This window comes from Peromyscus leucopus, chromosome 1, assembly GCF_004664715.2.
Source record: "Peromyscus leucopus breed LL Stock chromosome 1, UCI_PerLeu_2.1, whole genome shotgun sequence".
Lineage (NCBI taxonomy): Eukaryota > Metazoa > Chordata > Mammalia > Rodentia > Cricetidae > Peromyscus > Peromyscus leucopus.
In genome coordinates, this window is record NC_051063.1 from 104521378 (window position 1) to 104542748 (window position 21371).

At 50.1% G+C, this 21371-nt stretch overlaps 1 protein-coding gene across 1 annotated transcript; it reads right to left on the reverse strand.

Annotated features, from left to right (window-relative positions):
* Positions 1-8151: 8151 nt before the first annotated feature.
* Positions 8152-20445, reverse strand: Ucp3 (uncoupling protein 3). Its single transcript, XM_028877528.2, is given in 9 exon segments — positions 8152-8287; positions 11086-11266; positions 11668-11769; positions 12732-12887; positions 12890-12931; positions 13140-13341; positions 13796-13863; positions 13866-14014; positions 20298-20445. Coding segments are annotated over 8 exon segments (921 nt in total). The 5' UTR covers positions 13921-14014; positions 20298-20445; the 3' UTR covers positions 8152-8172.
* Positions 20446-21371: the final 926 nt, after the last annotated feature.

Genomic DNA, 21371 nt, shown 5'->3' on the forward strand with positions numbered 1-21371 from the left:
GGCGAATTTGTGGTGGAGAGGGAGATCCAGATGGATCCAAAAGCCTGCATACCAAGGTATTGTTCTGGTAGCTAAAAAATAAAGGTTTTTGTATTTATAATGTTTAAGAATATATATATATATATATTTAAAATGACATAAAGTTGCAAAAACAAAAACAAAAAACCCATTGAAACCATGTCTCAGTATGTAGCTCTGGCTGGCCCTTAATTTATGATCTTTCTTCCTCAGCCTCCCAAATGCTGCTATCACATCTTGTTTAAAGTTGAATTGAATATTTTTTTTTCCTTTTCTTAAGACAGGGTCTTGCTATGTAGCCCTAACTGGCCTGGTAATGGTCATGTGCTAGGAGCCATCCCCGGCAGTGAATGGGTCCTGCAGAGGATGTAAGGAGTCGGCGGGAGAAGGAAGTGAGCCAGGCCATGGTGGTCTGGAGAATCTTGCAGCCTGACTGACTAGTAGCCAGAGTGTTTCTTTATTTATACAGAATTTAGTTAGTAGGGATACATTCATGATGTTCCAAAACATAGATCATATCATTTTTGGTTTTGGACATGTGTTTCACTTCCTTTTGCTCATCTTTTAGTCATCATTAATAAACTATGACAGAACAGAGTTATCATTTCCAATCATTTTCCCCCAAGTTTTGACATCATTAATAAACAGAGTTATCATTCTTACTCATTAACCCCATAACTCAATTTTTGAGAATCTAGAGGCATATGATAGCCTGTGCTCAGGCTGGTTGTTTTGGTTGCTTTAAGGACACTAGACCAAAACAAAATCTTCAACCACCCTGGGCATTTTGCCATGTCTCAAGCAACGTATTACTAACTCTTAGTGGTCAGAGTGCCCAGAAAAAATCCTCAGGCTAAAACTGTTGTTATTATTTAAATTTTGGCATAATACAATCAATGTTCGCATTTATATCTCTATAGAATTTGTCTATATGTCTAATCCTGGCATTTTGTTGTTCCTTGATCATATGACATTGTAGTGGCTCTACATGAGCTAACTCTAAGAGAGGGAGGTCCTGACTTCTTATACTTTTATCATCTTTCCACTCCATACTTTGCTCGTCAATATGTTTTTATATAGGGCAGAGTTGTATGCCACATAATTGTCTGAATGCACGGTGGGAAGAGTCTTATAATCTAAACTGTGGCCAACTCCTCTAGCCCACTGGATCTTGTTGACCTTTTTAATTTTACTTTGTTTTGAATATCTTGTTCCAGTATAAGTACAGGGACAGATGTATCAAGAATGTCTCATAGCCTCATGAAGAGACCCCTGGCTTCTTCTTTATGTGTCACAACCTCCAAGGCATAAGGAAGACCTTCAAGTAGATAAGGATATCTCCTTCAAAGAGTGTGTGTGTTTGGGGGGGGGGATATATAGTATGTTCAGGACTTTCCTGGGTAAGCTTAGAAGCAGCATTCCTGGGAGAAGGCATAAATGATTCATAAGGAATTTTCCATCAATCTAACATCCTCAAGTTGTACAAATATTGAAAGTGCCCCAAGTATGTAACAGGTGGAGATGAAAACCAAAGGTGGCATGGCAGCCATCATGTGGCTCAGCTCTGCTGGATCTTTGTCAAGGAGCTGTCCTGGTTCTATGACTTCTGCCATTCCATTCAGATATGGTTGTGCAGCATGTAGTCCAGGTTGGCCATAAACTTGAGGCAAACATCTTGCCTCAGCTTCCACAATGCTGGAATTATAGGTATATGTCTCCTGTCTGGCAAAAGTTGGTTTATTTAAAAACTACTAGCTGGACAGAGGTGGACACACACTTTAATTCCAGCACTTGGAGGCAGAGGCAGACAGATCTCTGAGTACGAGGTCTACAGAGTGAGTTCTAGGACTACACAGAGAAACCCTATCCTGAAAAAAATTAATAACAAAATATGGTAAATAATGATGCTGATCTTAAAATATGTCTGCTACTTGCTGAAGTTTTAAACCTTTGGGCAATAAAATAAACAGAACTCCAACTTCCGGGTGTGATTCCTACGTAAAGACACACAGAGGAAACTTGTTCAGATGGGCTAGATTCATCGGTGAAAGGAGCCATGGAAACACACTGTGAGCCATTTGTTTTTATTTTTGGTGGTGTACAAGACTAACTTTTTAATTTTTAAAAATTACACTTATTATGTGTTGTAGGGTGCACAGGCCACAGTAGGCACGTCAAAGTCGAAGCTAGTGGTAAGTTCGTTTACCTGCTAATCTGTCTTATCAGCTCCAACATGTAACTTTATTTAGATCTCTACCACAGGTCACAGGGTCTAAATCAAGGAAGCCTCCACAGTATAGGAGACTCAGGGAAAAACTGAGTTGTTCTCACTTGGGAAGCTATTTTTTTATTATGACGTGGACATGGACTTCTGCTTCTCAAATCTCTTTGTACTCCATACTTGTCCTTTACCAGCGTTTGAAACTTCCTGAGTTCTTTGTTTAGGAAGCTGTTCAGATCCTTAAATGAGAGTTTGACATTGTGGATGAGAGATTTCCTGTCAAAGGGTTGAGCCAAACAGCAAAGCAGCTTCTGGGATTCACACTTTTGGTAAAGCATTTGGGAGGCTGAGGCAGGAAGGGTATAGAAAGGCTCAGTCCCTATCTATCTATCTATCTATCTATCTATCTATCTATCTATCTATCTATCTATCTATTACCTATCATTATCTATCATCTATCTACCTATCATCTATCATTATCTATGTATCTATCTATCATATGTCTATCTATCTATCATTTGTCTACCATTCATCTATATCTATCTATCTATCTATCTATCTATCTATCTATCTATCAATCAATCTATCATCTACATCTCTCCTTCCTTGATGCCATGGACTTCTGCATCACCACAGGCCTCCAAAACACCTGGGCCAAGTGAGTGAATGGAAACCTGTGAAACACCTCCTTATAAAGTTGATTTATTTCAGGAATTTGGGATAGTGACGGAAAGATGACTGATAACATTAATCATTAAGGAAATCCAAACCAACACCATGATGAGGTGCTACCTCATGCTTATTAAGATGGCTACTATTTTGAACCCCAGAAAGTAATAAGCACTGATTAGGATATGGAAAAAATGGAGCTCTTGTGAGAAGGTAGGAGATGAGACAGTCCAGGGCGGTGCTGTCTCCTTCTTTTAAATTCCCCCCCCCCCCCCGCCGCCCCGTTTTTGAGACAGGCTCTCACTGTGTAACCCCGACTGGCTTGGAACTTGATATGTAGACCAGGTGGCCTCAGACTCGAAGATCTACCTGCCTCTGCCTCCCGAGAGTATTAAGGCACGTGCCACCATGTTTATCTTAGTTTTTGAGACTGGGGCTCACTGATTTGACTAGGCTGTCTGGCCAGTGAAGCCCAGCATCCTCCTGTGTCGGCCTCCTCAGCATTGAGATTATTCGATTGTGGGAGTGCAGGGGATTCGAACTCAGGTCTCCATGCTTTTGCCATAGAGCACTTTACTGACTGAGCCATCTCCCCGTCAGCCCATGCTTCTTTTTATGTGACCCAGGTTTGAGTGGACCTGGGAAGCAGAGGCTGTAACCAGTGTGGTTCTCTTCTGATGGCTGAAGCTGCTGGGTGCGGCATTCGGCTACTTGGTCAGTACCTGCCAAAGCCTTCGCCTATGGTGGCTGTAGCGGTAACGGCCTTGGAGCAAACCCTGTGTCTTCCCCAAAGCAGGCGAGATCAGAGCCCAGTTGGAATTGCTACTGCTGTCCCCAAGTCTGGTAGACATGTGAGCCATGTTGCTGCTACTCCTCAAGTGAAGCAGGTGGTAGTGGTGTGTGTAGGTGGGTGTGTGTGTGTGTGTGTGTGGCGACACACACAGTGCTTTGACCCAACCATTTTTGTGGAGACTGTAGGATGTGTCAGCTGCCCAGCCGCTGCTCCCAGGACTCCCCCAGATGTTGTCATGGCAGCCTTGGCTACTTTTAAGATCTCACAGCTGCCCAGGAAGACCTTGACCCATCCAGTGGTTTACATACACAATAGCTCCTGGCTTCTCGTGTGTGTGTGTGTGTGTGTGTGTGTGTGTGTGTGTGTGTGTGTGTGTGTTTATGTGCCTAGATTTGTGGATGTGCATGCTGTGAGGGTGGGGTGGACAGGATGGGTGGGTGGGGTGGTAATAAGCTATAAAAGGAGAAAGGGGACCATGGCAGGAGAGAAGGTTTTAAGGGGGGAACAAGGTGACGGGGTGGTGGTATAGGGACTACTGATGGCCTGAGCAGAGTGTAGGGAGGACGGAGAGAAGAGCAGGGGAGGAGATCAACCAAACTGAGTGCTTTAAGAAAAACACCAAAATGCCTGGGTATGGTGGTGCATGCCCTTAGTCCCAGTGCTCCTGAGGCAGAGGCAGGTGGATCTCTGTGAGTTCAAGGCCAGCCTGCTCTACAGAGTGAGGGCAGGGCTGTTATGCAGAGAAATCCTGTCTTAAAAAAACCAAACCCCTGAAAAAGAAAAAAGAAAAATGCCAAAATGAAGACCTTTAATTCCATCGCTCGGAGGGCAGAGGCAGGAGGATGGATCTCTGTGAGTTCAAGACCAGCTTGGTCTATATAACAAGTTTCAGGACAGCCAGGGCTGCATAGAAAGACACAGTCTCAAAACAAACAAACACACGGAAAAGAAAGGAAAGGAAAATGCCAATGTTTCAATGTTAATTTAAGTATCTCTCTTTCTCTCTCTGTGAGATACACACACACACACACACACACACACATACCCCCCCCCCCCCCACCCCCGGAGCTGAGGACCGAACCCAGGACCTTGCGCTTGCTGAGCTAAATTCCCAACCCTAAAAATATATTTTTACTCATAAGATTTCCATAGTCAGTTATCATCTATGGTGTCACCATTGTCATTGAATCTAGGTTCAAACTAGTTTATTTCTGCTTGATATACTAGAAGAATTTGAGGAAAAGCAGATTTCCTTTTTTTTAAGGTTTTATTTTAAAGTGTGTGTATGTATGTGTGAATGCACAAGTGTGTATGAGTGGAGGCCAGAAGCCTTGGATGCCCCCAAAACTGGAATCACCCGGGGTCGTGCACCACACGGATGCTGGGACCAGAACTCAGACTCCCTGCAGGAGCACTGTGTGCTCTTAGCTGCTGAGCCATCTCTCCAGCCCTTGGGTTTCTTCTGAATGTCTTGACTGAGGGCAGACATATGTTGGTTGTGGGGTCACAGAGCCCAGGAGTCCATCTCCCTGGTGTGTGTGTGGGGCTCTGCTGTCGAGTTGACCTTCTCATGAGTTCACACCAATTTCTAGAGGCTGAAGTTGAAGCCAGGACTACAAGGGTGGGGTAAACAGTCTTTGGGGTCCCAGAACTAAAGGCCCGTAGATGCACCGGTTTAATGTCCTCTTTTAAGAAGTGGGCAGAGGGTGGAGATCAGCTGGGAGGGTGCTTGCCTAGCAAAGTTCTGAGTTTGAGTCTCAGAACAAAACAACAACAACAACAACAACAAAAAAGCCAAAGAATTTGCCCAGGGGTCCTCAAACTACTCATCAGTTTTATCTTCCTGCCTCCAAAAGGCTGGACCCAAAATTTCTGGGATCCTCTTCTCCATCAACATCTTTCAGGTTAGGTTTGGTGAGACACTCTTGGAATTCCAAAATTGGAGGGGCAGAGGCAGGAGATCTGTGGTTCAAGATCCTCTGCTACATGGTAAATTCAGGCCAGCCTGGACTAGGGCGGACTGTCTAAAAAACTAAACCAAGACCACTCTAACCTCCCAGTTCCTCCTCCCCCTTCTTCTTCTCCGCTCGCCCCTCCTCCTCCTCATCTGCACAGTCTCCTAATAACACAGAATTGACTAGAAGACAGTTCCTGGCCCCCAGGGACTTGAATGAGAGAGCAGTTTAACAGTGATTTACACATGTTAGTCAAGTCAACAGAAAGAGGTCCTTCTAAAGGCAGGTTTTTGTTTGAAGGCTAGGAGAGGCATTAAGTCAAGGTAATTTCTTTTGATTTTGTTTCAACGATCTAGTTACAGTTGAGACTTGGGCATGCCGAGGTACAGTTTTTCTCAGTGAGCTGAGTCTGGGCAGGAAGGAAGAAATGACATTGCCAAGCTCCTCCTGTATTTTAAAATTTTTTTGTTTTTGTTTTTTTCCAGGGTTTCTTTGTGTAACAGTCCTGGCTGTCTTGGAACTCACTCTGTAGATCAGGCTGGCCTTGAACTCACAGAGATCCACTGACATTTCTCTGGGAGGACACTGAAAAGCAAGGGCTCTGTGTGGCTAGGTGGCTAGTACAGTGAGGTGGGATGAGGCTTGGAGACTGACTGGTTCTTCTCTTTCTTTTTTCTTTTCCAGACCAGGTCTCATGTGTCTCAAGGTGACTTTGAACTTGCTGTGGAGCCAAGGTTGGACCTTGAACTCCTGATCCACCTTTCTCTACCTCCTGTGTGCTGGCATCACAGGTGATCGAGGTCATGTCTGGTTTATGTGGTGCTGAGGGTCATCCTCAGGGCTCTGCATGCTAGGCAAGTGCTCAGCCGATGAATTCCATCTCCAGCCTGGAGCCCCTTCTGACGTCCATCAGAGCCAACCAAGCTCCTAAGGAGCAGGCTGAGACTGTACGACACTGGAAGACACAGCTGGACAGATGTGCACTGTCTGAGTTACTTCTCCATTGCTGTGATGAAACACCATGACCAAGGCCACTTAGAGAAGGGAGTTTTATTTGGGGCTGACAGTTCCAGAGAGAAAGAGTCCGTCTTGGTGAGAGATCTGGCAGCAGACCTGGTGGCTGGAGCAGCCCCTGAGAACTCACACCCCACACTGAAAGCAGGAAACAGAAAAACTGGGATGGCATGAGTCTCTGGACTCCCAAAGCCAGTCCCCACGGCACACTTCTTCCAGCAAGGCCGAATCTTCTAAGCGTCCCCAAACAGCCCCCAACAACGGGGGACCAAGTATTCAAATGCATGGGACATTTGGGGGGCATCTCCTTCAAGCCACCATATGCAGTTAAACTTTCTTTCCCCCATGTATTCCTTGTTCATTGTGTTTGTCCATGTATACATTCACATGTATGTACGAGCGCGCCTGTGGAGGTCAGATGGTAACCTGGAAGAATCAGTTCTCTCCTTCCACCATGTGGGTCCCGGGGATTGAACCCAGGGAGCCATGCCATCGCCGGATGTGCGGTCTTCAGCTTGGAAGTTGGTCCTGTGCTTCAGGACTTCCTCTTGTAGATGGAGGAGGGGCATTGTCTCTGCAGCCAAAGGCAGTGAGAGAAAAGGAAGTCCAGGCAGCAGGTTCCCATGGCGTCAGTTATCCATGGTCCTCACCACGCTGGTGTGCATGGCCTCACCGCTAAACTGCATTTTCGTCAGGCTTCCTCTCTGGACAAAATCTCTCCTAGAGCAATGTTTTCGTGTTTACATTTGTAGACAGGCATTGTTCATATAAAGTGCTTCCCTGCCCTGCTTCTCATTCGATCCTCCCAACACCCCGAGGTAGACAGGCAGGGACTGTTACTCACTGTACATCCTCCATCCTCCAGAGTCCCGGGTGGGCCCAGCTGGACCCACTTATATGGGCCCAATGTTTTCTTTTTCCTTTCTCATTTTCCCAGAATCTTAATGGAGACCACTTGGCGGTCTCATTACAGAAGGGCAGATGTCCTCAGGTGACTGTAAAGGCTGTCGTCATAGCTTTGTGCTGAAGATGAAATGTCCCTCAGGCATTTTAGGTGATTCCACTACACAGTGGGCTGATCTTCCCAATGCTTGGAGGCTTTCCAGTTTCTTATTCATCGTTTAATCCTACATTTCGGGGGTGGGGGGGTTGGCAAACCTCCCTTTTGTCCAAAGGAATCGGATTTTCTTTTGCCTAAATGTTAGGCATCCAACCAGAAGGGCTTTAAAAATTAACATAATTTAATTCCCATCAGGTCAGTGCAAGACAAAGGTGTTTTAGGACAAAACACGGAAGACTAAAACTTTCTTCCTCTTTTAGTTCAGTTTCTTGAATCAGCAACGAGCGCAGAGTTCTGTAATGTGTGTGGGCCTGGGTCCGCTGGGTCCGCTCGGTCCTCTGGGTCCACTCGGTCCATCGGGTCTGCTGGCAGAGAGCTGTGGTTTCATTCTCTTCTAGGCAGCCTTTTACGAGGAAACCACCAAGTAGCCCGCTTGCCATGTTCAAAATGGAGATTCCCGCAATACCTGGATTTTCATCAAGGCCCGCTTCAGCTGCTCGTAGGTTACAAACATCATCACGTTCCAGGCCCCCAAGCGCAGAAAGGAGGGCACAAACCTGAGGAGAGAAACGACGACCACGTGAGGAAGACCGGGCTGGGAGGGAGGCACAGGCACACCTCCTGCGCTGTCCCCAGGCCGGCTGAAGCTGCTTGTCACAGTTCTTTCCTGAGATCCGTTTTGGTTTTGCTGTCTCTGCTTGAAGGGATTTTGGCAGGAGTTGGAATCAGAAAAGGAAAGAAAGCTAACTTTAAGGCAGGTTACCGTGTGAGGAAGCTAATTCTCACAGGTCTGTGGGCTCACTCTGCTGGTTGCAAGTCCTTTTTTTTGGAAACTGAGGCCAGAGAGGCTGAGGAACCACAAAGTTGGTAAATAGCACTGTGGAGTTGGGACCCAGTCTGACCCAACTCATCCTGATGCTAGGGGCGTTGGGCCGGTTTACACCCAGATTTCCACCCAGGCCCAGGCCAGGACATCAAGAAGTGGATGAAGGGCAAGGGGGAGGGAGCATGGTACCAGAATCAGCTCCTCTCCAGAGAGCTCTGCTCAGGGAGGACCCTGGGAGAGGGGTCCACCTATCTGTGCTTCTCACAGGCAGTGGGGAGCCTGGCCTCTGGTCCCTCAGGCCAGCCACTCCCCCTTGGTTCCTGGAGGATCAAGTCACCATGCCCTGATGATGCCAAGCCCTCTCTGTCCCTTTAAACACATTGCCCTTCCCTCAGCTTGGGTTATCTTTCTAGTCTGAAGGGTTGCTCTTCGTGCTGTGGGATTCAGTTGGGCATGGCAGCCATATGCCACAGCATTTCCTTTGTGGGGGAGAGTGTGAGATAAGGGCCTTACTATGTAGCTCTGGCTGGCCTTGAACTCAAGGCCACCCCTGCTTCAGCCATCATACCCAGCTTGTCATGGCTGTTCTTGAACCTTCACAAGGATTATATCACTGTGGCAATATTATCCAAACTTTGGAGGCGAGTCAAACCTGGCCTAAAATCCTGGCTCCTCCAGCTCCTCATCTTGAAGTGAGGACAGTAAATGCTGGTATGTGGCATATGCCTGTGATCCTGGCCCTTGAGAAGTGGAGGCAGGAAGATCAGGGGTTTGAGGCCAGTATAGGCAACAAGAGACCTTAAAATAAAATAAAATAAAACAAGCCGGGCGGTGGTGGTGCACGCCTTTAATCCCAGCACTCGGGAGGCAGAGCCAGGCAGATCTCTGTGAGTTCGAGGCCTGCCTGGACTACCAAGTGAGTCCCAGGAAAGGCGCAAAGCTACACAGAGAAACCCTGTCTCTAAAAACCAAAAAATAAATAAATAAATAAATAAATAAATAAATAAATAAAAAATAAAAAATAAAATAAAATAAAATAAAACAAAAGAGAGAGGGTGTAGCAGTAGTTCCCTTACAGAGTTGTCACATGGTTAACTGAATCCCTTCAGGGTTGTCACATGGTTAACTGAATCCCTTCAGGGTTGTCACATGGTTAACTGAATCCTCGGGGGACAGCACCTATCCCTGCTCGGTCAATGCCACCTACTTGTCTATGATTCCTCGAGGGAGGCATAGGGCAGAGCCTGGGACACACATAATGTTCAATAAAGGTTTGTCAAGTGAAAGAGTAAACTGAGGCACTAGCTGAAAACACCCAGGCAAACAGTGCCAGGTGACAGGTTGAGTGTGTTATTTCCAGACATGAGAACTTCCAGTGGTTTCTGTTTGTTTGCTGGGTTCAACTAAACACCACGTACCAGGAAATATCAGCTAAAGGCATTCCTGTGGGAGCCAAGCCAAGCCCTTACCAGTGGGTAGGAAGCACCACACGGGTGTGGTCTTGGGGCTGGGGCTCTGCCATGTTGTGATCTTGGACAAGTTACTGTTTTGAAGTGCATTGTGGGGACTACTACCTAGTTCAGAAGGTTGCTGCAAGACCCTATATAAAGTACCCAGCACACGGCTCAATATAGGGACTTGGCTTCCAAGATGATGGTGGATAACCCGCACTATTGAATGCTCGCTCTGTTTGGATCTTCGGATGATAAAAAATGGATGAGTCGACAGTCTCAGCTCCAAGGAGCTTGTGCGCCAGCGTGAAGATGAATTGGATTTTGTAAGAGGGAATTACCATAGCAGCGGATCAAATAGTATTGCTGAGGCTCCTGGACAGGAGGGGAAACTTCCGTGTGACAGTGTGAGGGTGGAGGAGGCATTTGGACAGTCTGCAAGAGTGCCTGAGGTTTAGATTATGTAGACATTGAGGGAAGGCCATCCCTGTGGGCTAGGGTGCCGCACGCAAGGATGCATGCCCCTTGTGTGCCCTCGGACTGAATTTGAACCCTGGAATCCATGTAGAGGTTGAAGGAGGGAACCAACTCCACACAATTGTCCTCTGACCTCCACACACGTGCTATGGCACATATACACACATGCACCGCACACACGCTAATGATGATGGTAATAATGATAACTCTTTTTAAAAATGCACAGGGACCCTGCGTGTTGGTTAGGAGAGTGGTACCTTATGCTGCAGTGTGTGTGGTGGCGAATGGCCAGGGCAGCAGGTGTGGAAAAGCCCCTTACCCGAAACGTTTGGAGACAAATAATCATTTTATCTGGCTTTGGCCTACTTTTTCTTAGAAAGGCTTCTGTTGTAGGCACCTGGGATAAGAAAACCCCCAAATCCAGGTGTGGTGGTACAAGCCTATAATGCAGCGTTGAGAGGTATAGCCAGGGGCATCAGAATGTCAAGGTCATTCTTGGCTACGTAGTGAGTTCTAGGCCAGCCTGGAACTCATGAGGCTCAGTCAGAGAGAAAGAAAAAGGGGGAGAAGGAGGAAAGAAGAGAAGAAGGTGGCCGCTTACCCTTTGTAGAAGGCTGTGGGGCCCTCCTGGGCCACCATCCTCAGCATACAGTGCAGAGGGCTGCGGTACCTGCCTGGGGGAGCATTCATGTATCTGGTCTTTACCACGTCCACCGGAGAGGCCACCACTGTGGCACAAAAGCCAGCTCCGAAGGCAGAGACGAAGTGACAGGGGAAGTTGTCTGCAGAAGGGAGGGAAGAACATTCCAGGAATGGAGCATGTGCGCACGCTTTGCAGACGTGGTCACTGTCTGTCTCCAGTGCAACCTTGACCTTGACCTCCGGAGCACAGTGCCCAAGGCTGAGCTCTTGGTTAGTCTTAGCAAGCGAGAACCGAGCATCTCTGAGTAAGAAAGCTACAGAGCTTTTTTCTTTTAGGCAACTGAAGTCAGAGAAGGCAAGCGGCCATCACTTACGGATACACTGAGGTTGGTGCTGGCCCTGGAACCCAGGCTCTGGCTGGAGCCTAGGCCTCTTACGTCATCACAGTCCTGAAGTGGGCACTGCTCCTCTCTCTATCTTTCAGGGTCCCTGATGCCTCTGAGTGGCACCCACTCCTGGTCCCCCCCCCCCCCACTCTCACCAGTGAACAGGCGAGAGTCCAGCAGTTTCTCCTTGATGATGTCATAGGTCACCATCTCAGCACAGTTCACAATGGCGTTTCTCGTGATGTTGGGCCACGTCCCTGTCAGGAAGGCAGCGGGGACTGATGAATGCAGTGCTCCAGCTTGGGGACAGAGCCCCCCAGCCGTGGTCTCAGCCAGGGGACCACACCTCAGCCAAGCAGATCCCACCTCTGGGGTTAGCAGCCGTTAAGCTCCTGCGCCTTCACAAACGGACACCCACTGCTTGGCTGCATTTGGAGCACAATTTGCACTCTGTGAAAATTTCAACATGCCTCCCTGAGACCCAGGAGCAGTCAAGTCAGGAAAGGAAACGTTTCATGGAGGAGGGAGGCGGAGCCCCTAGGACAGTGACAGGAGGTATGACAGGGCGCTCAGAGACAGGTGTCACCTGGGCGAGGACAGGCTTGGCGTGAGTGGGACACCAGCAAGAGTGCATTGGCAGCGCTGTGACTTGGGCGTCCTGCCCTTAAACGCCACAGGCCGTTTTTTCTCCTGCAAGGATTCATGGGAGTGGTGGTCCAAGTGCCGGAGGGATTCTGGCGATTGCCAAGGGCGTAGCACACAGGGAAGGCTGCAGCCTTCACTCCCAAGGAAGTCCTCTCACACACCTCACTGCATGGCTGCACGGCTGCGTTCCTCCATCCTTATGTGTTTCCCCTTCTGTCTCTACACCTTGGTCTTGGAGACCAGCTTTTTTCTGGAGCCAGCTCAGCCTCTCCCACCTCTGGCCTGCTCCTGGGCCCCTGCCTGTGATACAAGCTGCACTCTGGCCTCCTTAGCTCCTCTGTGGTAAAGCCCTGAGGAGTGGATGCTCTGTGTTCCCTTCTGTCTCTCTCAGGGTGGCCTACGCAGGTGAGGACTGGTGAGGTGAACAATATTTGAGGTCCTGTGGCTGGTGTGTGAGGTATTGTTATTTGGGCGTTCTTAGGGCATTGAACCATGCTTTGGGAGTTCCTCCTTGCTGGGTTCCCTGTCTCAGCCCTCAGGGAGGGAAAGCTCTGCCCAAGGGTACTGCGTTTACCTTTCCACAGGCCCCTGACTCCTTCCTCCCTGGCGATGGTTCGGTAGGCATCCATAGTCCCTCTGTATTTCCTCTCGCCTCCAGTTCCCAGGCGTATCATGGCTTGAAATCGGACCTTCACCACATCCGTGGGCTGGGCACAGGTCACCGCCATGGCCCCGTGGTGCAGCCTGCCAGAATCCTGATGGCGATGCTGGAGTCTGGGGAGGGCAGAGAGAACCGGGAGTCCTTAACACTGTCAAAATCTCGCCAGTGTCTGTCACCAGCTTCCCCATGCCCAAACCGCCTTGCTGGACCACGCCATGCCCTCGACCCACACGCCAGCTGCCAGCTGGGCTTCCCGCCCACCCCTGTGTGTCCATGGGTGCCCCTGGGTGTCCCTGGGTGTCCACTGGTGCTGTCACTCACGGTCCGCTCCTTTGGGGGTGTAGAACTGTTTGACAGAGTCGTAGAGGCCGATTCGAATGGAGGCAAAGCTCATCTGGCGATGCAGGCCCGCAACCAGTCCGCTGTAGGGGCTGCGGGGACCCTCGGTGCGCACCATGGTCAGGATGGTACCCAGCACGCCGCGGTACTGCATGCTCTGCGCCCCTGGGTTCTCCCCCTGGATCTGAGGGACAAGCATAGGGCCTGAGGAGCTGATGGGCGGCTGGGGAAGGAGGGGCTGTGTGTGCAGGGCCCCTGCAGGGTCTTAGAACTAGCATGCTTATCACAGCGGAGTGTGCAGTGTGGTGCAGTTCACAAAGCAGCTCTCACTTACGTGGCTCCTCGGTACACCAGAGGGGCCGGTTTGCTTTTCCTATTTTACAGTAGATGGCTAGAGGCTCACCTAAGCCCACACCGTTACTGCCTTGCCTTTATTTTCCATGTTATGTCTTACAAAGCAAGGGTAAGCGGTACAGAGCCTTGTCACATCATATCAAGGCATTTGGATTGTTTTGGTCCCGAGGGATGGCGGTGGGGACAAAACAGAGCAGGGAGTGGCCTTCCCCTGGCACATGCTGTGCGGAAGCAGCCCCTTCTTCCTCATGAATCACAACCGCTGGCCAAAGGCGCCCACCCACCTGCAGGCGGACCTTGGCGGTGTCCAGGGGGAAGGTGAGGAGGTCGGCGAAACAGGCGGCAGTCCCGCCCCCAGGAACTTCACCACTGTTGTGGGAGGCACCTCTGATGGCTGAAGTCCAACCATGGTCCTGGTGGGATGGGCCTGGTTCCTTTGGTGTCTATTGAGGTCCAAGGAGCGAGGTCGCCTGGCAATCCTTTGCTTCCGTTTCTGGAGGCAGCTGCAAGAGACGGACCAAGGGACACATGGCGCCTAGGCTGTCTGGCTCTGTCCTGTGTCCAGGGACCCCGCAACACTCTGAAGGGGCTTTACAGAGTGAGAAGCCTGGGCACTGCCACACGTAAGATGCCTGAACTTGGCCCATAAAAATCCTGCCTTTCACACCTAACAACCGCTGTCCCCTGCACAGGGGTTAAGGGGGACGCTGACTGGGCTGTTGGTCACTGAATGGCTGAAGAAACGGAGGTCCTGGCAGGCAGCAGGCCTGGTTCTGACTCCACCGGCACCCTGTCTTCCCAGGGTCTTGCTGCCTCCTCTCTGGTCAAGCTCTCTGAGGTGCCCCATGCCTCTTTCTCAAACAGGGGGAATATTCCTTGTGACCCAAGGAAATAGTCATTCATCCTGGACTAAGCCAGTTCCCCTTGAAAGGACACCTTAGCCCTGCCCCCTTTAGTGAGCCCTGCACTTAGGGCCTGGTGTAAGGCAAGCCCTCTACTGCTGAGATACATCCCTAGCACGCTCTCTCTTTTCCTTTTTTCAATTTTTAAAATTTTTAAACATTTATTTTTATATTTTATGTATGAGTGCTCTGCATGTATACCTGCAGGCCAGAAGAGAGCATCAGATCCTATTGTAGATGGTTGTGAGCCACCCTGTGGTTGCTGGGAATTGAACTCAGGTCCTCTGGAAGGGCAGCCAGTGCCCTTAACCTCTGAGCCATCTCTCCAGCCCTTATTTGTTTGTTTGTTTGTTTATTTATTTATTTATTCATTCATTCATTCATTTATTTGAGGCAAAAGTTTCACTAAATTTCCCAGGCCAATCTGAGATCATCCAGCTTCAGGCTCTTGAATGCTGGGATTGTATGCCTGTACTGCCATGCTTGACCTGGATACACCTCTCTCTACATATAAAAGAAACAGAATCCTCCTCAGTTCTTGTTGCTCCCATCCCTGTAGGGTTTCCTGACTGGTGGTCTATTGGTGGACCTGGGCCTCGCGTACTTGCTGCTGAGCTCTCTATTTCCAGTGGCTGAGGGCGGTGGTCTGACACATGAACACTTCTGCTGTCTGGGGTGGTTACGACCGCTCTGCCTAGCTTGGGTCCTGTACCCTCTCATGTCACCAAGGAACCCTTCTCAGATGAAGACAAAATCTCAGGAGAATCTCAGTCTTAGGTTAAGGCAATACACAAACAATGCTAGTGTGTGCATATGTGCACGAACACACACACACACACACACACACACACACACACACACACACACACAGAATTGTGTGCTCACGAGTAGACCTGTCTTTCTGCTGGTTACCCAGGGATCTTTTGATGTGAAGGGCTTGATTTAGTCTTAGATGTGCAGGGAAACTGGTGTAACATCATGGGTGACCCCATGTTCTTACGATTGGATTTCTGGGCATCAGGCCTTCTGTGTTGAGGCCATCTCTTGGCAGTCACTGGTGTACTAACTCAGACACTCTCTTAGTGTGCTCAAGTCCTGCATCCGTCAGTGACCCATCCCTAGAGCCAGGGCCAGACTCATAGAATTGTGAACAATGTGCATCCCTTCCCTACGGGGCAACAGGATTCAGGGCCAGGGGTTAGGAAATCTGGGCCAATGAGAATATATATGTATACATGCATACACACACATATATATGTATATATATCTTAGTTCATCAATAGTGAACATTCAGGTATCAAAGGGTAGGAGCCAGGTCAGGTGATTTCTCAGGTCTTCTCTCAGGTCTGCCATATATCACTCTGGTTTCCTCTGTGATGCCATCCAGTCTACACATTCAGAAACCGAGGACTCGGGCTTGCTTTCTCTCCCTGAACAACCCTATCACTGGGAAGGAGCTGGTGTGAAGCGAGGTGACTATTGGCTGGTCAGCTATTTCTTGACCACCATACCAGGCACTGGCAAGCTGCAGATGGAACAGGTTTGGTTGGCTCTGTCTTCATGGGGTTCGAGTTCCAGTCAGGAAAAGGAACAGGTAATGAAGGAGGTGGGGCTGGGTACGTCGAATACGGACTGAGACTGGAACTCACAGCTGCGGGGTTCCGGTCTGGAAGCCTGGGGCCTAGTGTAGAAGACTGGACTCTGCCTGGGGAAGGACTGAGGCAAAACTGAGAATCAGTCCCATCTTCCTTTTCCTTTCTTTCTTTCTTTCTTTCTTTCTTTCTTTCTTTCTTTCTTTCTTTCTTTCTTTCTTTCTTTCTTTCTCTCTCTCTCTCTCTCTCTCTCTCTCTCTCTCTCTCTCTCCTTCCTTCCTTCCTTCCTTCTTCCTTCCTTCCTTCCTTCCTTTCTTCCTTCCTCTTTCTTTTTTCTTTTTAGTTTTTTGAGACAGGGTTTCTCTGTGTAGCCCTGGCTGTCCTGGAACTCACTTTGTAGACCAGGCCGTCCTTGAACTCACAGAGATCTGTCTGCCTCTGCCTCCCAAGTGCTGGGATTAAAGGCGTGCGCCCTCCCCAGCAGCTCCATGCTTCTCACCCTGCTCCTTTTCTTTTGGTAGGGTCTCTTGTAGCCCAGGATGTCTTCAGATTCTCTATGTAGCCAATGATGACCTTGAACTTCTGCTCTTCCTTTCCTGTCTCTGTATGCTAAGCAAGCATCTACAGCTGAGCTACATCCCTGGCCCTGACTGTTTGCATCCTAAGGGCCACTAAGCTCTAGACGGAGTCATACACTGAGTCAGGAATGTTGGGTCTAAACAGTAGAGACAGGAGGGTTTCCCCACTGGAGACCTGCATCCAAGCTTTGATCTGTCAGAGCCTGTTACTCTCCTGGTTGTAGACAGTCTGCTTGTTCCTCATTTTATCAAGAACAGAGTCTAACATCTTGGTCTTGGCCTACGGGACTCTGTGAGGCTCCCCTCTCCCCACTTTTCTTCCCACTCACACAGAGCTCCAGCCACATGGGCGCCTTTGGATTACATCATGTTTGGAATACAGTTCTCTCGGACACCTGCAGATTGCCTGTCTTCACTTCCTTCACGTTTCTCCTCAGATGTCTCCTCTTTAGAGGGCCTTCCCTGAACTCAAATGCTAGCTCAGTATCACTCTCATCCATCTCAGGGCACCAGCCCCCCCCTCGACCTTGTCTACTGCTGTACTTTCCTACTCAGACACACTGTCTCCAAGAACAGGGCCTTACCCACCTAGGAGCACTGTGTTTGTTGAGAAAACAGCTGGCGACATTATTGGAGGATCCCCCCTCATATCTGTCTAATTACACCCTCACATCATGTCACGGAGCTAAGCCAGGGATTCAGCTGGTGAAGGCCAGCACACACTGAAGAGAGCTACCCACAGGGCTCTATGCTTGGCTTCAGGGAGTAAAAACCCACCCGTGAGAGCTGCCTCTGGAGGGTCTCCAGCAGACTTTAAGGGCTGGCTTAGACAGTGCCCACGAATAACTGTAGTGTAAGCTGAGCTGTGGTCAGTATAGACAGAGAGGAGCTGTCAAGGGAAGACCGTCCTTTTGCTTGTAAGGGGCACAAGAGGATTAATGCAGGCCAGGCCTGCAAAGGGCTTTTGGTGGCTGCAAAAATGAAAAGGATAGCCCAGGAGAGGCAGAGGCCTGAACCTGTAGGGCGGTGGTTCTCACCCTTCCTAATGCTGTGACCCTTTAATACAGTTCCTCATGTCGTGGTGACCCCCAATCATAAATTATTTCGTTGCTACTTCCTAACTTCAATTTTACTACTGTTATGAATCACAATGTAAATATCTGATATGCAGGACGTCTGATATGGGACTCCAGTGGGGGTCAAGACCCATAGGTTGAGAACCACTGCTGTAGGGGAAGCCAGGGCTCAATGGAAGCTCAGGACAGGAGGACCTGGCTGCTGGGCTGTGGGGCCCCTGCAGTGGGAGCTTTCCACACGTTCTCTCTCTTGATTCTCCACACCTGTCATGAAGGGCAGCCGAGGCTTGGAGACATTAGACTGCTCAGTGTAGCCAGCCCCTGGCATCCAGGCCTGTGTTCAGCCTATTTTAGGTTCACAATCACTTCGGAAAAAGCAGGGCAGTATTTAAATCCAGTTTACAGATGAGAAAATAGAGGCCTGTGGTGGAAAGCGGTTGACTGACCGCTGGTCACAGAACTCCGATCTAAATGTTCTGATGGCCAAGCCGTGACGCTCTCATCTCTACACCACCCACGGTCTAGTCAATTGGTAATCTGGCTGGTAATCTAGTGGTAATCTGGCTACTCGTGGTTTTGTCTGAAGCATTCAAAGCAGTTACCGAGTGCTTCATAAAACCAAGTAAGTAAGTCTGGAGAAGGCTGGGTGGATACCAAGGCCCACTAGTCAGATGAAGTTCATGGGCCCAGAGAGGCTAAAATCTGCGTGGGTGGGTGTGGTCAGACCTCGGCTCTCCAAGCTCTTCCTTCAGCCCAACTTCTTGTCTGTCTGGGTTGTAAACTGTGACGAGCCCAAGGAGGGGACAGGTTCTCTGGAGAGCGAGACCTGAGGCCTGGGGCCTCGGAGCCAACTTGGCTGGGGACCAGCAGTGCGGGCGCGTCAGGAGAACACCCTCCACTTGCTCGGGCCCCATTCCCCTTTGCCCTACAGAACAGCAGCCAGGTCTGGCTCCTTCCCAGCAGGGAGGTACTGGGTTCCCTGCCCAGGCCTGGAATGTACTGTGGGAGCAGCTGACTCTCCTCATGGCATGCTGGTGGCCTTTTCTTCCCCACAGCCTTGGACCTGCCTGGAGAGCTAGGCTGCTGGATGACTTGATAGCATGAGTCTGAGGCTCACACAATTGGGGAGGCCCCTGGGGGTAAGGTCTTTAGTATCCCGTCTTCAAAGCCTGTCTGGGGGCCACCCAGGTGCTAGCAGAAGAACCCCGTGTTCTGCTCTGCTTTGGAAACACTGAGGTGAGAAAGGCAAAGGACCCGGGTATGGTCACTGTCAGGGACACGGGACTCCAGAGCACTTTCTGCTGGCAGGAACATCGGAGGGGGGGGGGTGCGGAGCCGGGTCCTCCAGAGACCCCTCGCAGGAGTTTTCCCTGCTGAGGCCAGGTGTGTCTCTGCAGTGTTCGCTTCCCCGGCAAGCAGGGCTTTCCCTCCTCAGCCCATGCCGTCCTCGCTACTTCTGACTCTACTGTCTTGTAGCATCGCCTCGTTCTCTGTTAACTGTTCTAGCTCCGTCGGAGCCTCCAGAGCAGGGAAAAGACCAATTGACCCTCCTCCTCTGTGCAGACTGTTGAAGGGACGGCTCTAAGACAGCCCAAGGAGGGCCAGCTGGCCCAAGAACCATTCTTCTCAGAATGAGGAGACAGGAAGTGAGGTCAGAGATGACCTTAGGGGCCTTTGATAGAGGGCTGCAAATGCCAAGGTTGGACGAAGTCTAGCGGAGAATGAGGAGGGGCTGGGCGGTCGGCGCAGGCTGGTGCAGGCATCAAGGATAGATCAGAAGGGGATGACCAGGGCTCTAAGACCAGGGAGGACGTCGTTGGAAAGGTGCTCACAAGAGACACTAAAGCCTGAACTTGGTCAGGAGCTGGCAATTGGTGTGCCCAGTTTGTGAAGGAGTACCTTTGAGCCATCCATCAGAAATAGAAAGGACAGACAAACATACCTGAGTATGAGGGTAAGGCTACAAAGGCAGACGTAGTAGGAACCTCCCTGAGGTTGGTTCCCCAACCTCCTTCTTGCTGAACCTCATTTGTTATTTGAGGAAGCCTCAATGTGGGCAGCAGACATTGGCAGCCAGCTGGAGGTGCAAGTTCTGAGCGATCCTCATCCTTGTAGCTCTGCCGGGGCACCCAGAGCATGGGATGCTCCAGTCTGCAGGGCCCATTCACGTTTGCTGAGTGTCCTGCACTCGGCCCAAACCAACTCCCTCCAATAAAGCAGCTGCATCTGCATCGAGACGCCAGCGGGCAGAGAGACCACAGGCTCTAGAAATGTCTACCGCACACCTGGGCCAGCTTCAGGCCAGCGGTGCCCTCCTCATCTCTACCCAGGAAGGGCCCCAGAACCTTGGCTGGAGAGGGCTTCGTCCTCTGGGGGGATCCTGGGCCAAAGGAGAGGGACACAGCTGGGATCTGTACAGTTCCAAGAGAGGAGCCAGCGGGACAAAGGGGAGTCCCGGGGGAGGCAGGCAGATATGGGAGCCTCCCTAGGGCTGCAGCTCCTTCATCTTGACCAGGTGGGGCAAGGCTGAATCACTCTCAGCGGCAGTGATTCCCAGCAGCTCCTGGCTGTGAGCCTCCGTGGAAGGGAGAGCAGGCAGAGGGGGCAGGGGGAGCCGAGGAGAGGTATGGGGTCTTACCTGTGAGTCTAGCCAAGGTAGGTTAGTGCAGGGGCTCCCTGGGGCTCCATTCCAGGGGTCGCAGCAGGATCTGAGGGCCCCTCCTCACCATTCACTGTTGTCTGCTGCCTCTGGCTTGCTCTGGCCTTATGTACCAGCTGACCTGAAACCTAATTCTGAGAAGCTGGTTGACAGTCCGATCACTTGACAAGAGGCGGGCGGCTGAGGGCAGGGCGGGGAGGGAGCAGGGAGTTCCAGATCTGGCTTAGCTTCCTGGACCTGGGCCTCTTGAATATGGCTCCTTTGGGCTTCCAAGCGGAGGGCTGCCTTGGTGACCAGGAGATATGGGGTGTGTGCACCTGCACTTGCCACAGGCCGAGGCCTTTTAGGACAGGTGTTCTCTGAGGTCTCTTCTTACAAACAGCAATGATGATAAGCATCATCTCTTGGTGCTCATTAGGTGCTTGATATTTTAGACACATCATTTCTATTTCCCTCAACCCGAGGAAGCAAGTATTAGCAGGATCCTAAATTTAAAAACAGAGCAAAACAGCTTTGAGAAATGTACTTTACATAGCCTTCGATTTGCCCGCTTAGGGCACACAATTCAAATACTTTTTAGTGTAGTCAGGTTGAGCCACGACTACAATCTAGTTCAGAACATTTTCATTACAGCTCAAAACCCAAACCCAAAACGAGTCACCCCTCTTCCCTTCCCCCAGCTTCAGGCAACCGCTCCTCTTTCTGCTTCTTAACTTGTTCTAGATGTTTCTTTTGAGTAGGATCCTAGAGTGGGGCCGGCTTCTTTCACTTGGCACAGTGGTGTTACACGTGGCAGTGTGTATCAGTACTTCACTCCTTGACTGTGCAGACCCCTCACGTGTCAAGGACAGCGACTTCCCAAGGTCACACAGCTCGTGCACCGCAGAGCCAGCCTGGTCTGTAACCTATAACCCAGTTCGGGTCTATCTGCTGCAAGCACTGTTCTCCATGACATGTCACTGGAGGCTTCAGCATGGACGCGCAGGGGCCAGAGAGAGATGGGGCGGGGTGAGCAGGATTCTTTGCAGCAGCCACTGCAGGCTCCATCCGCAG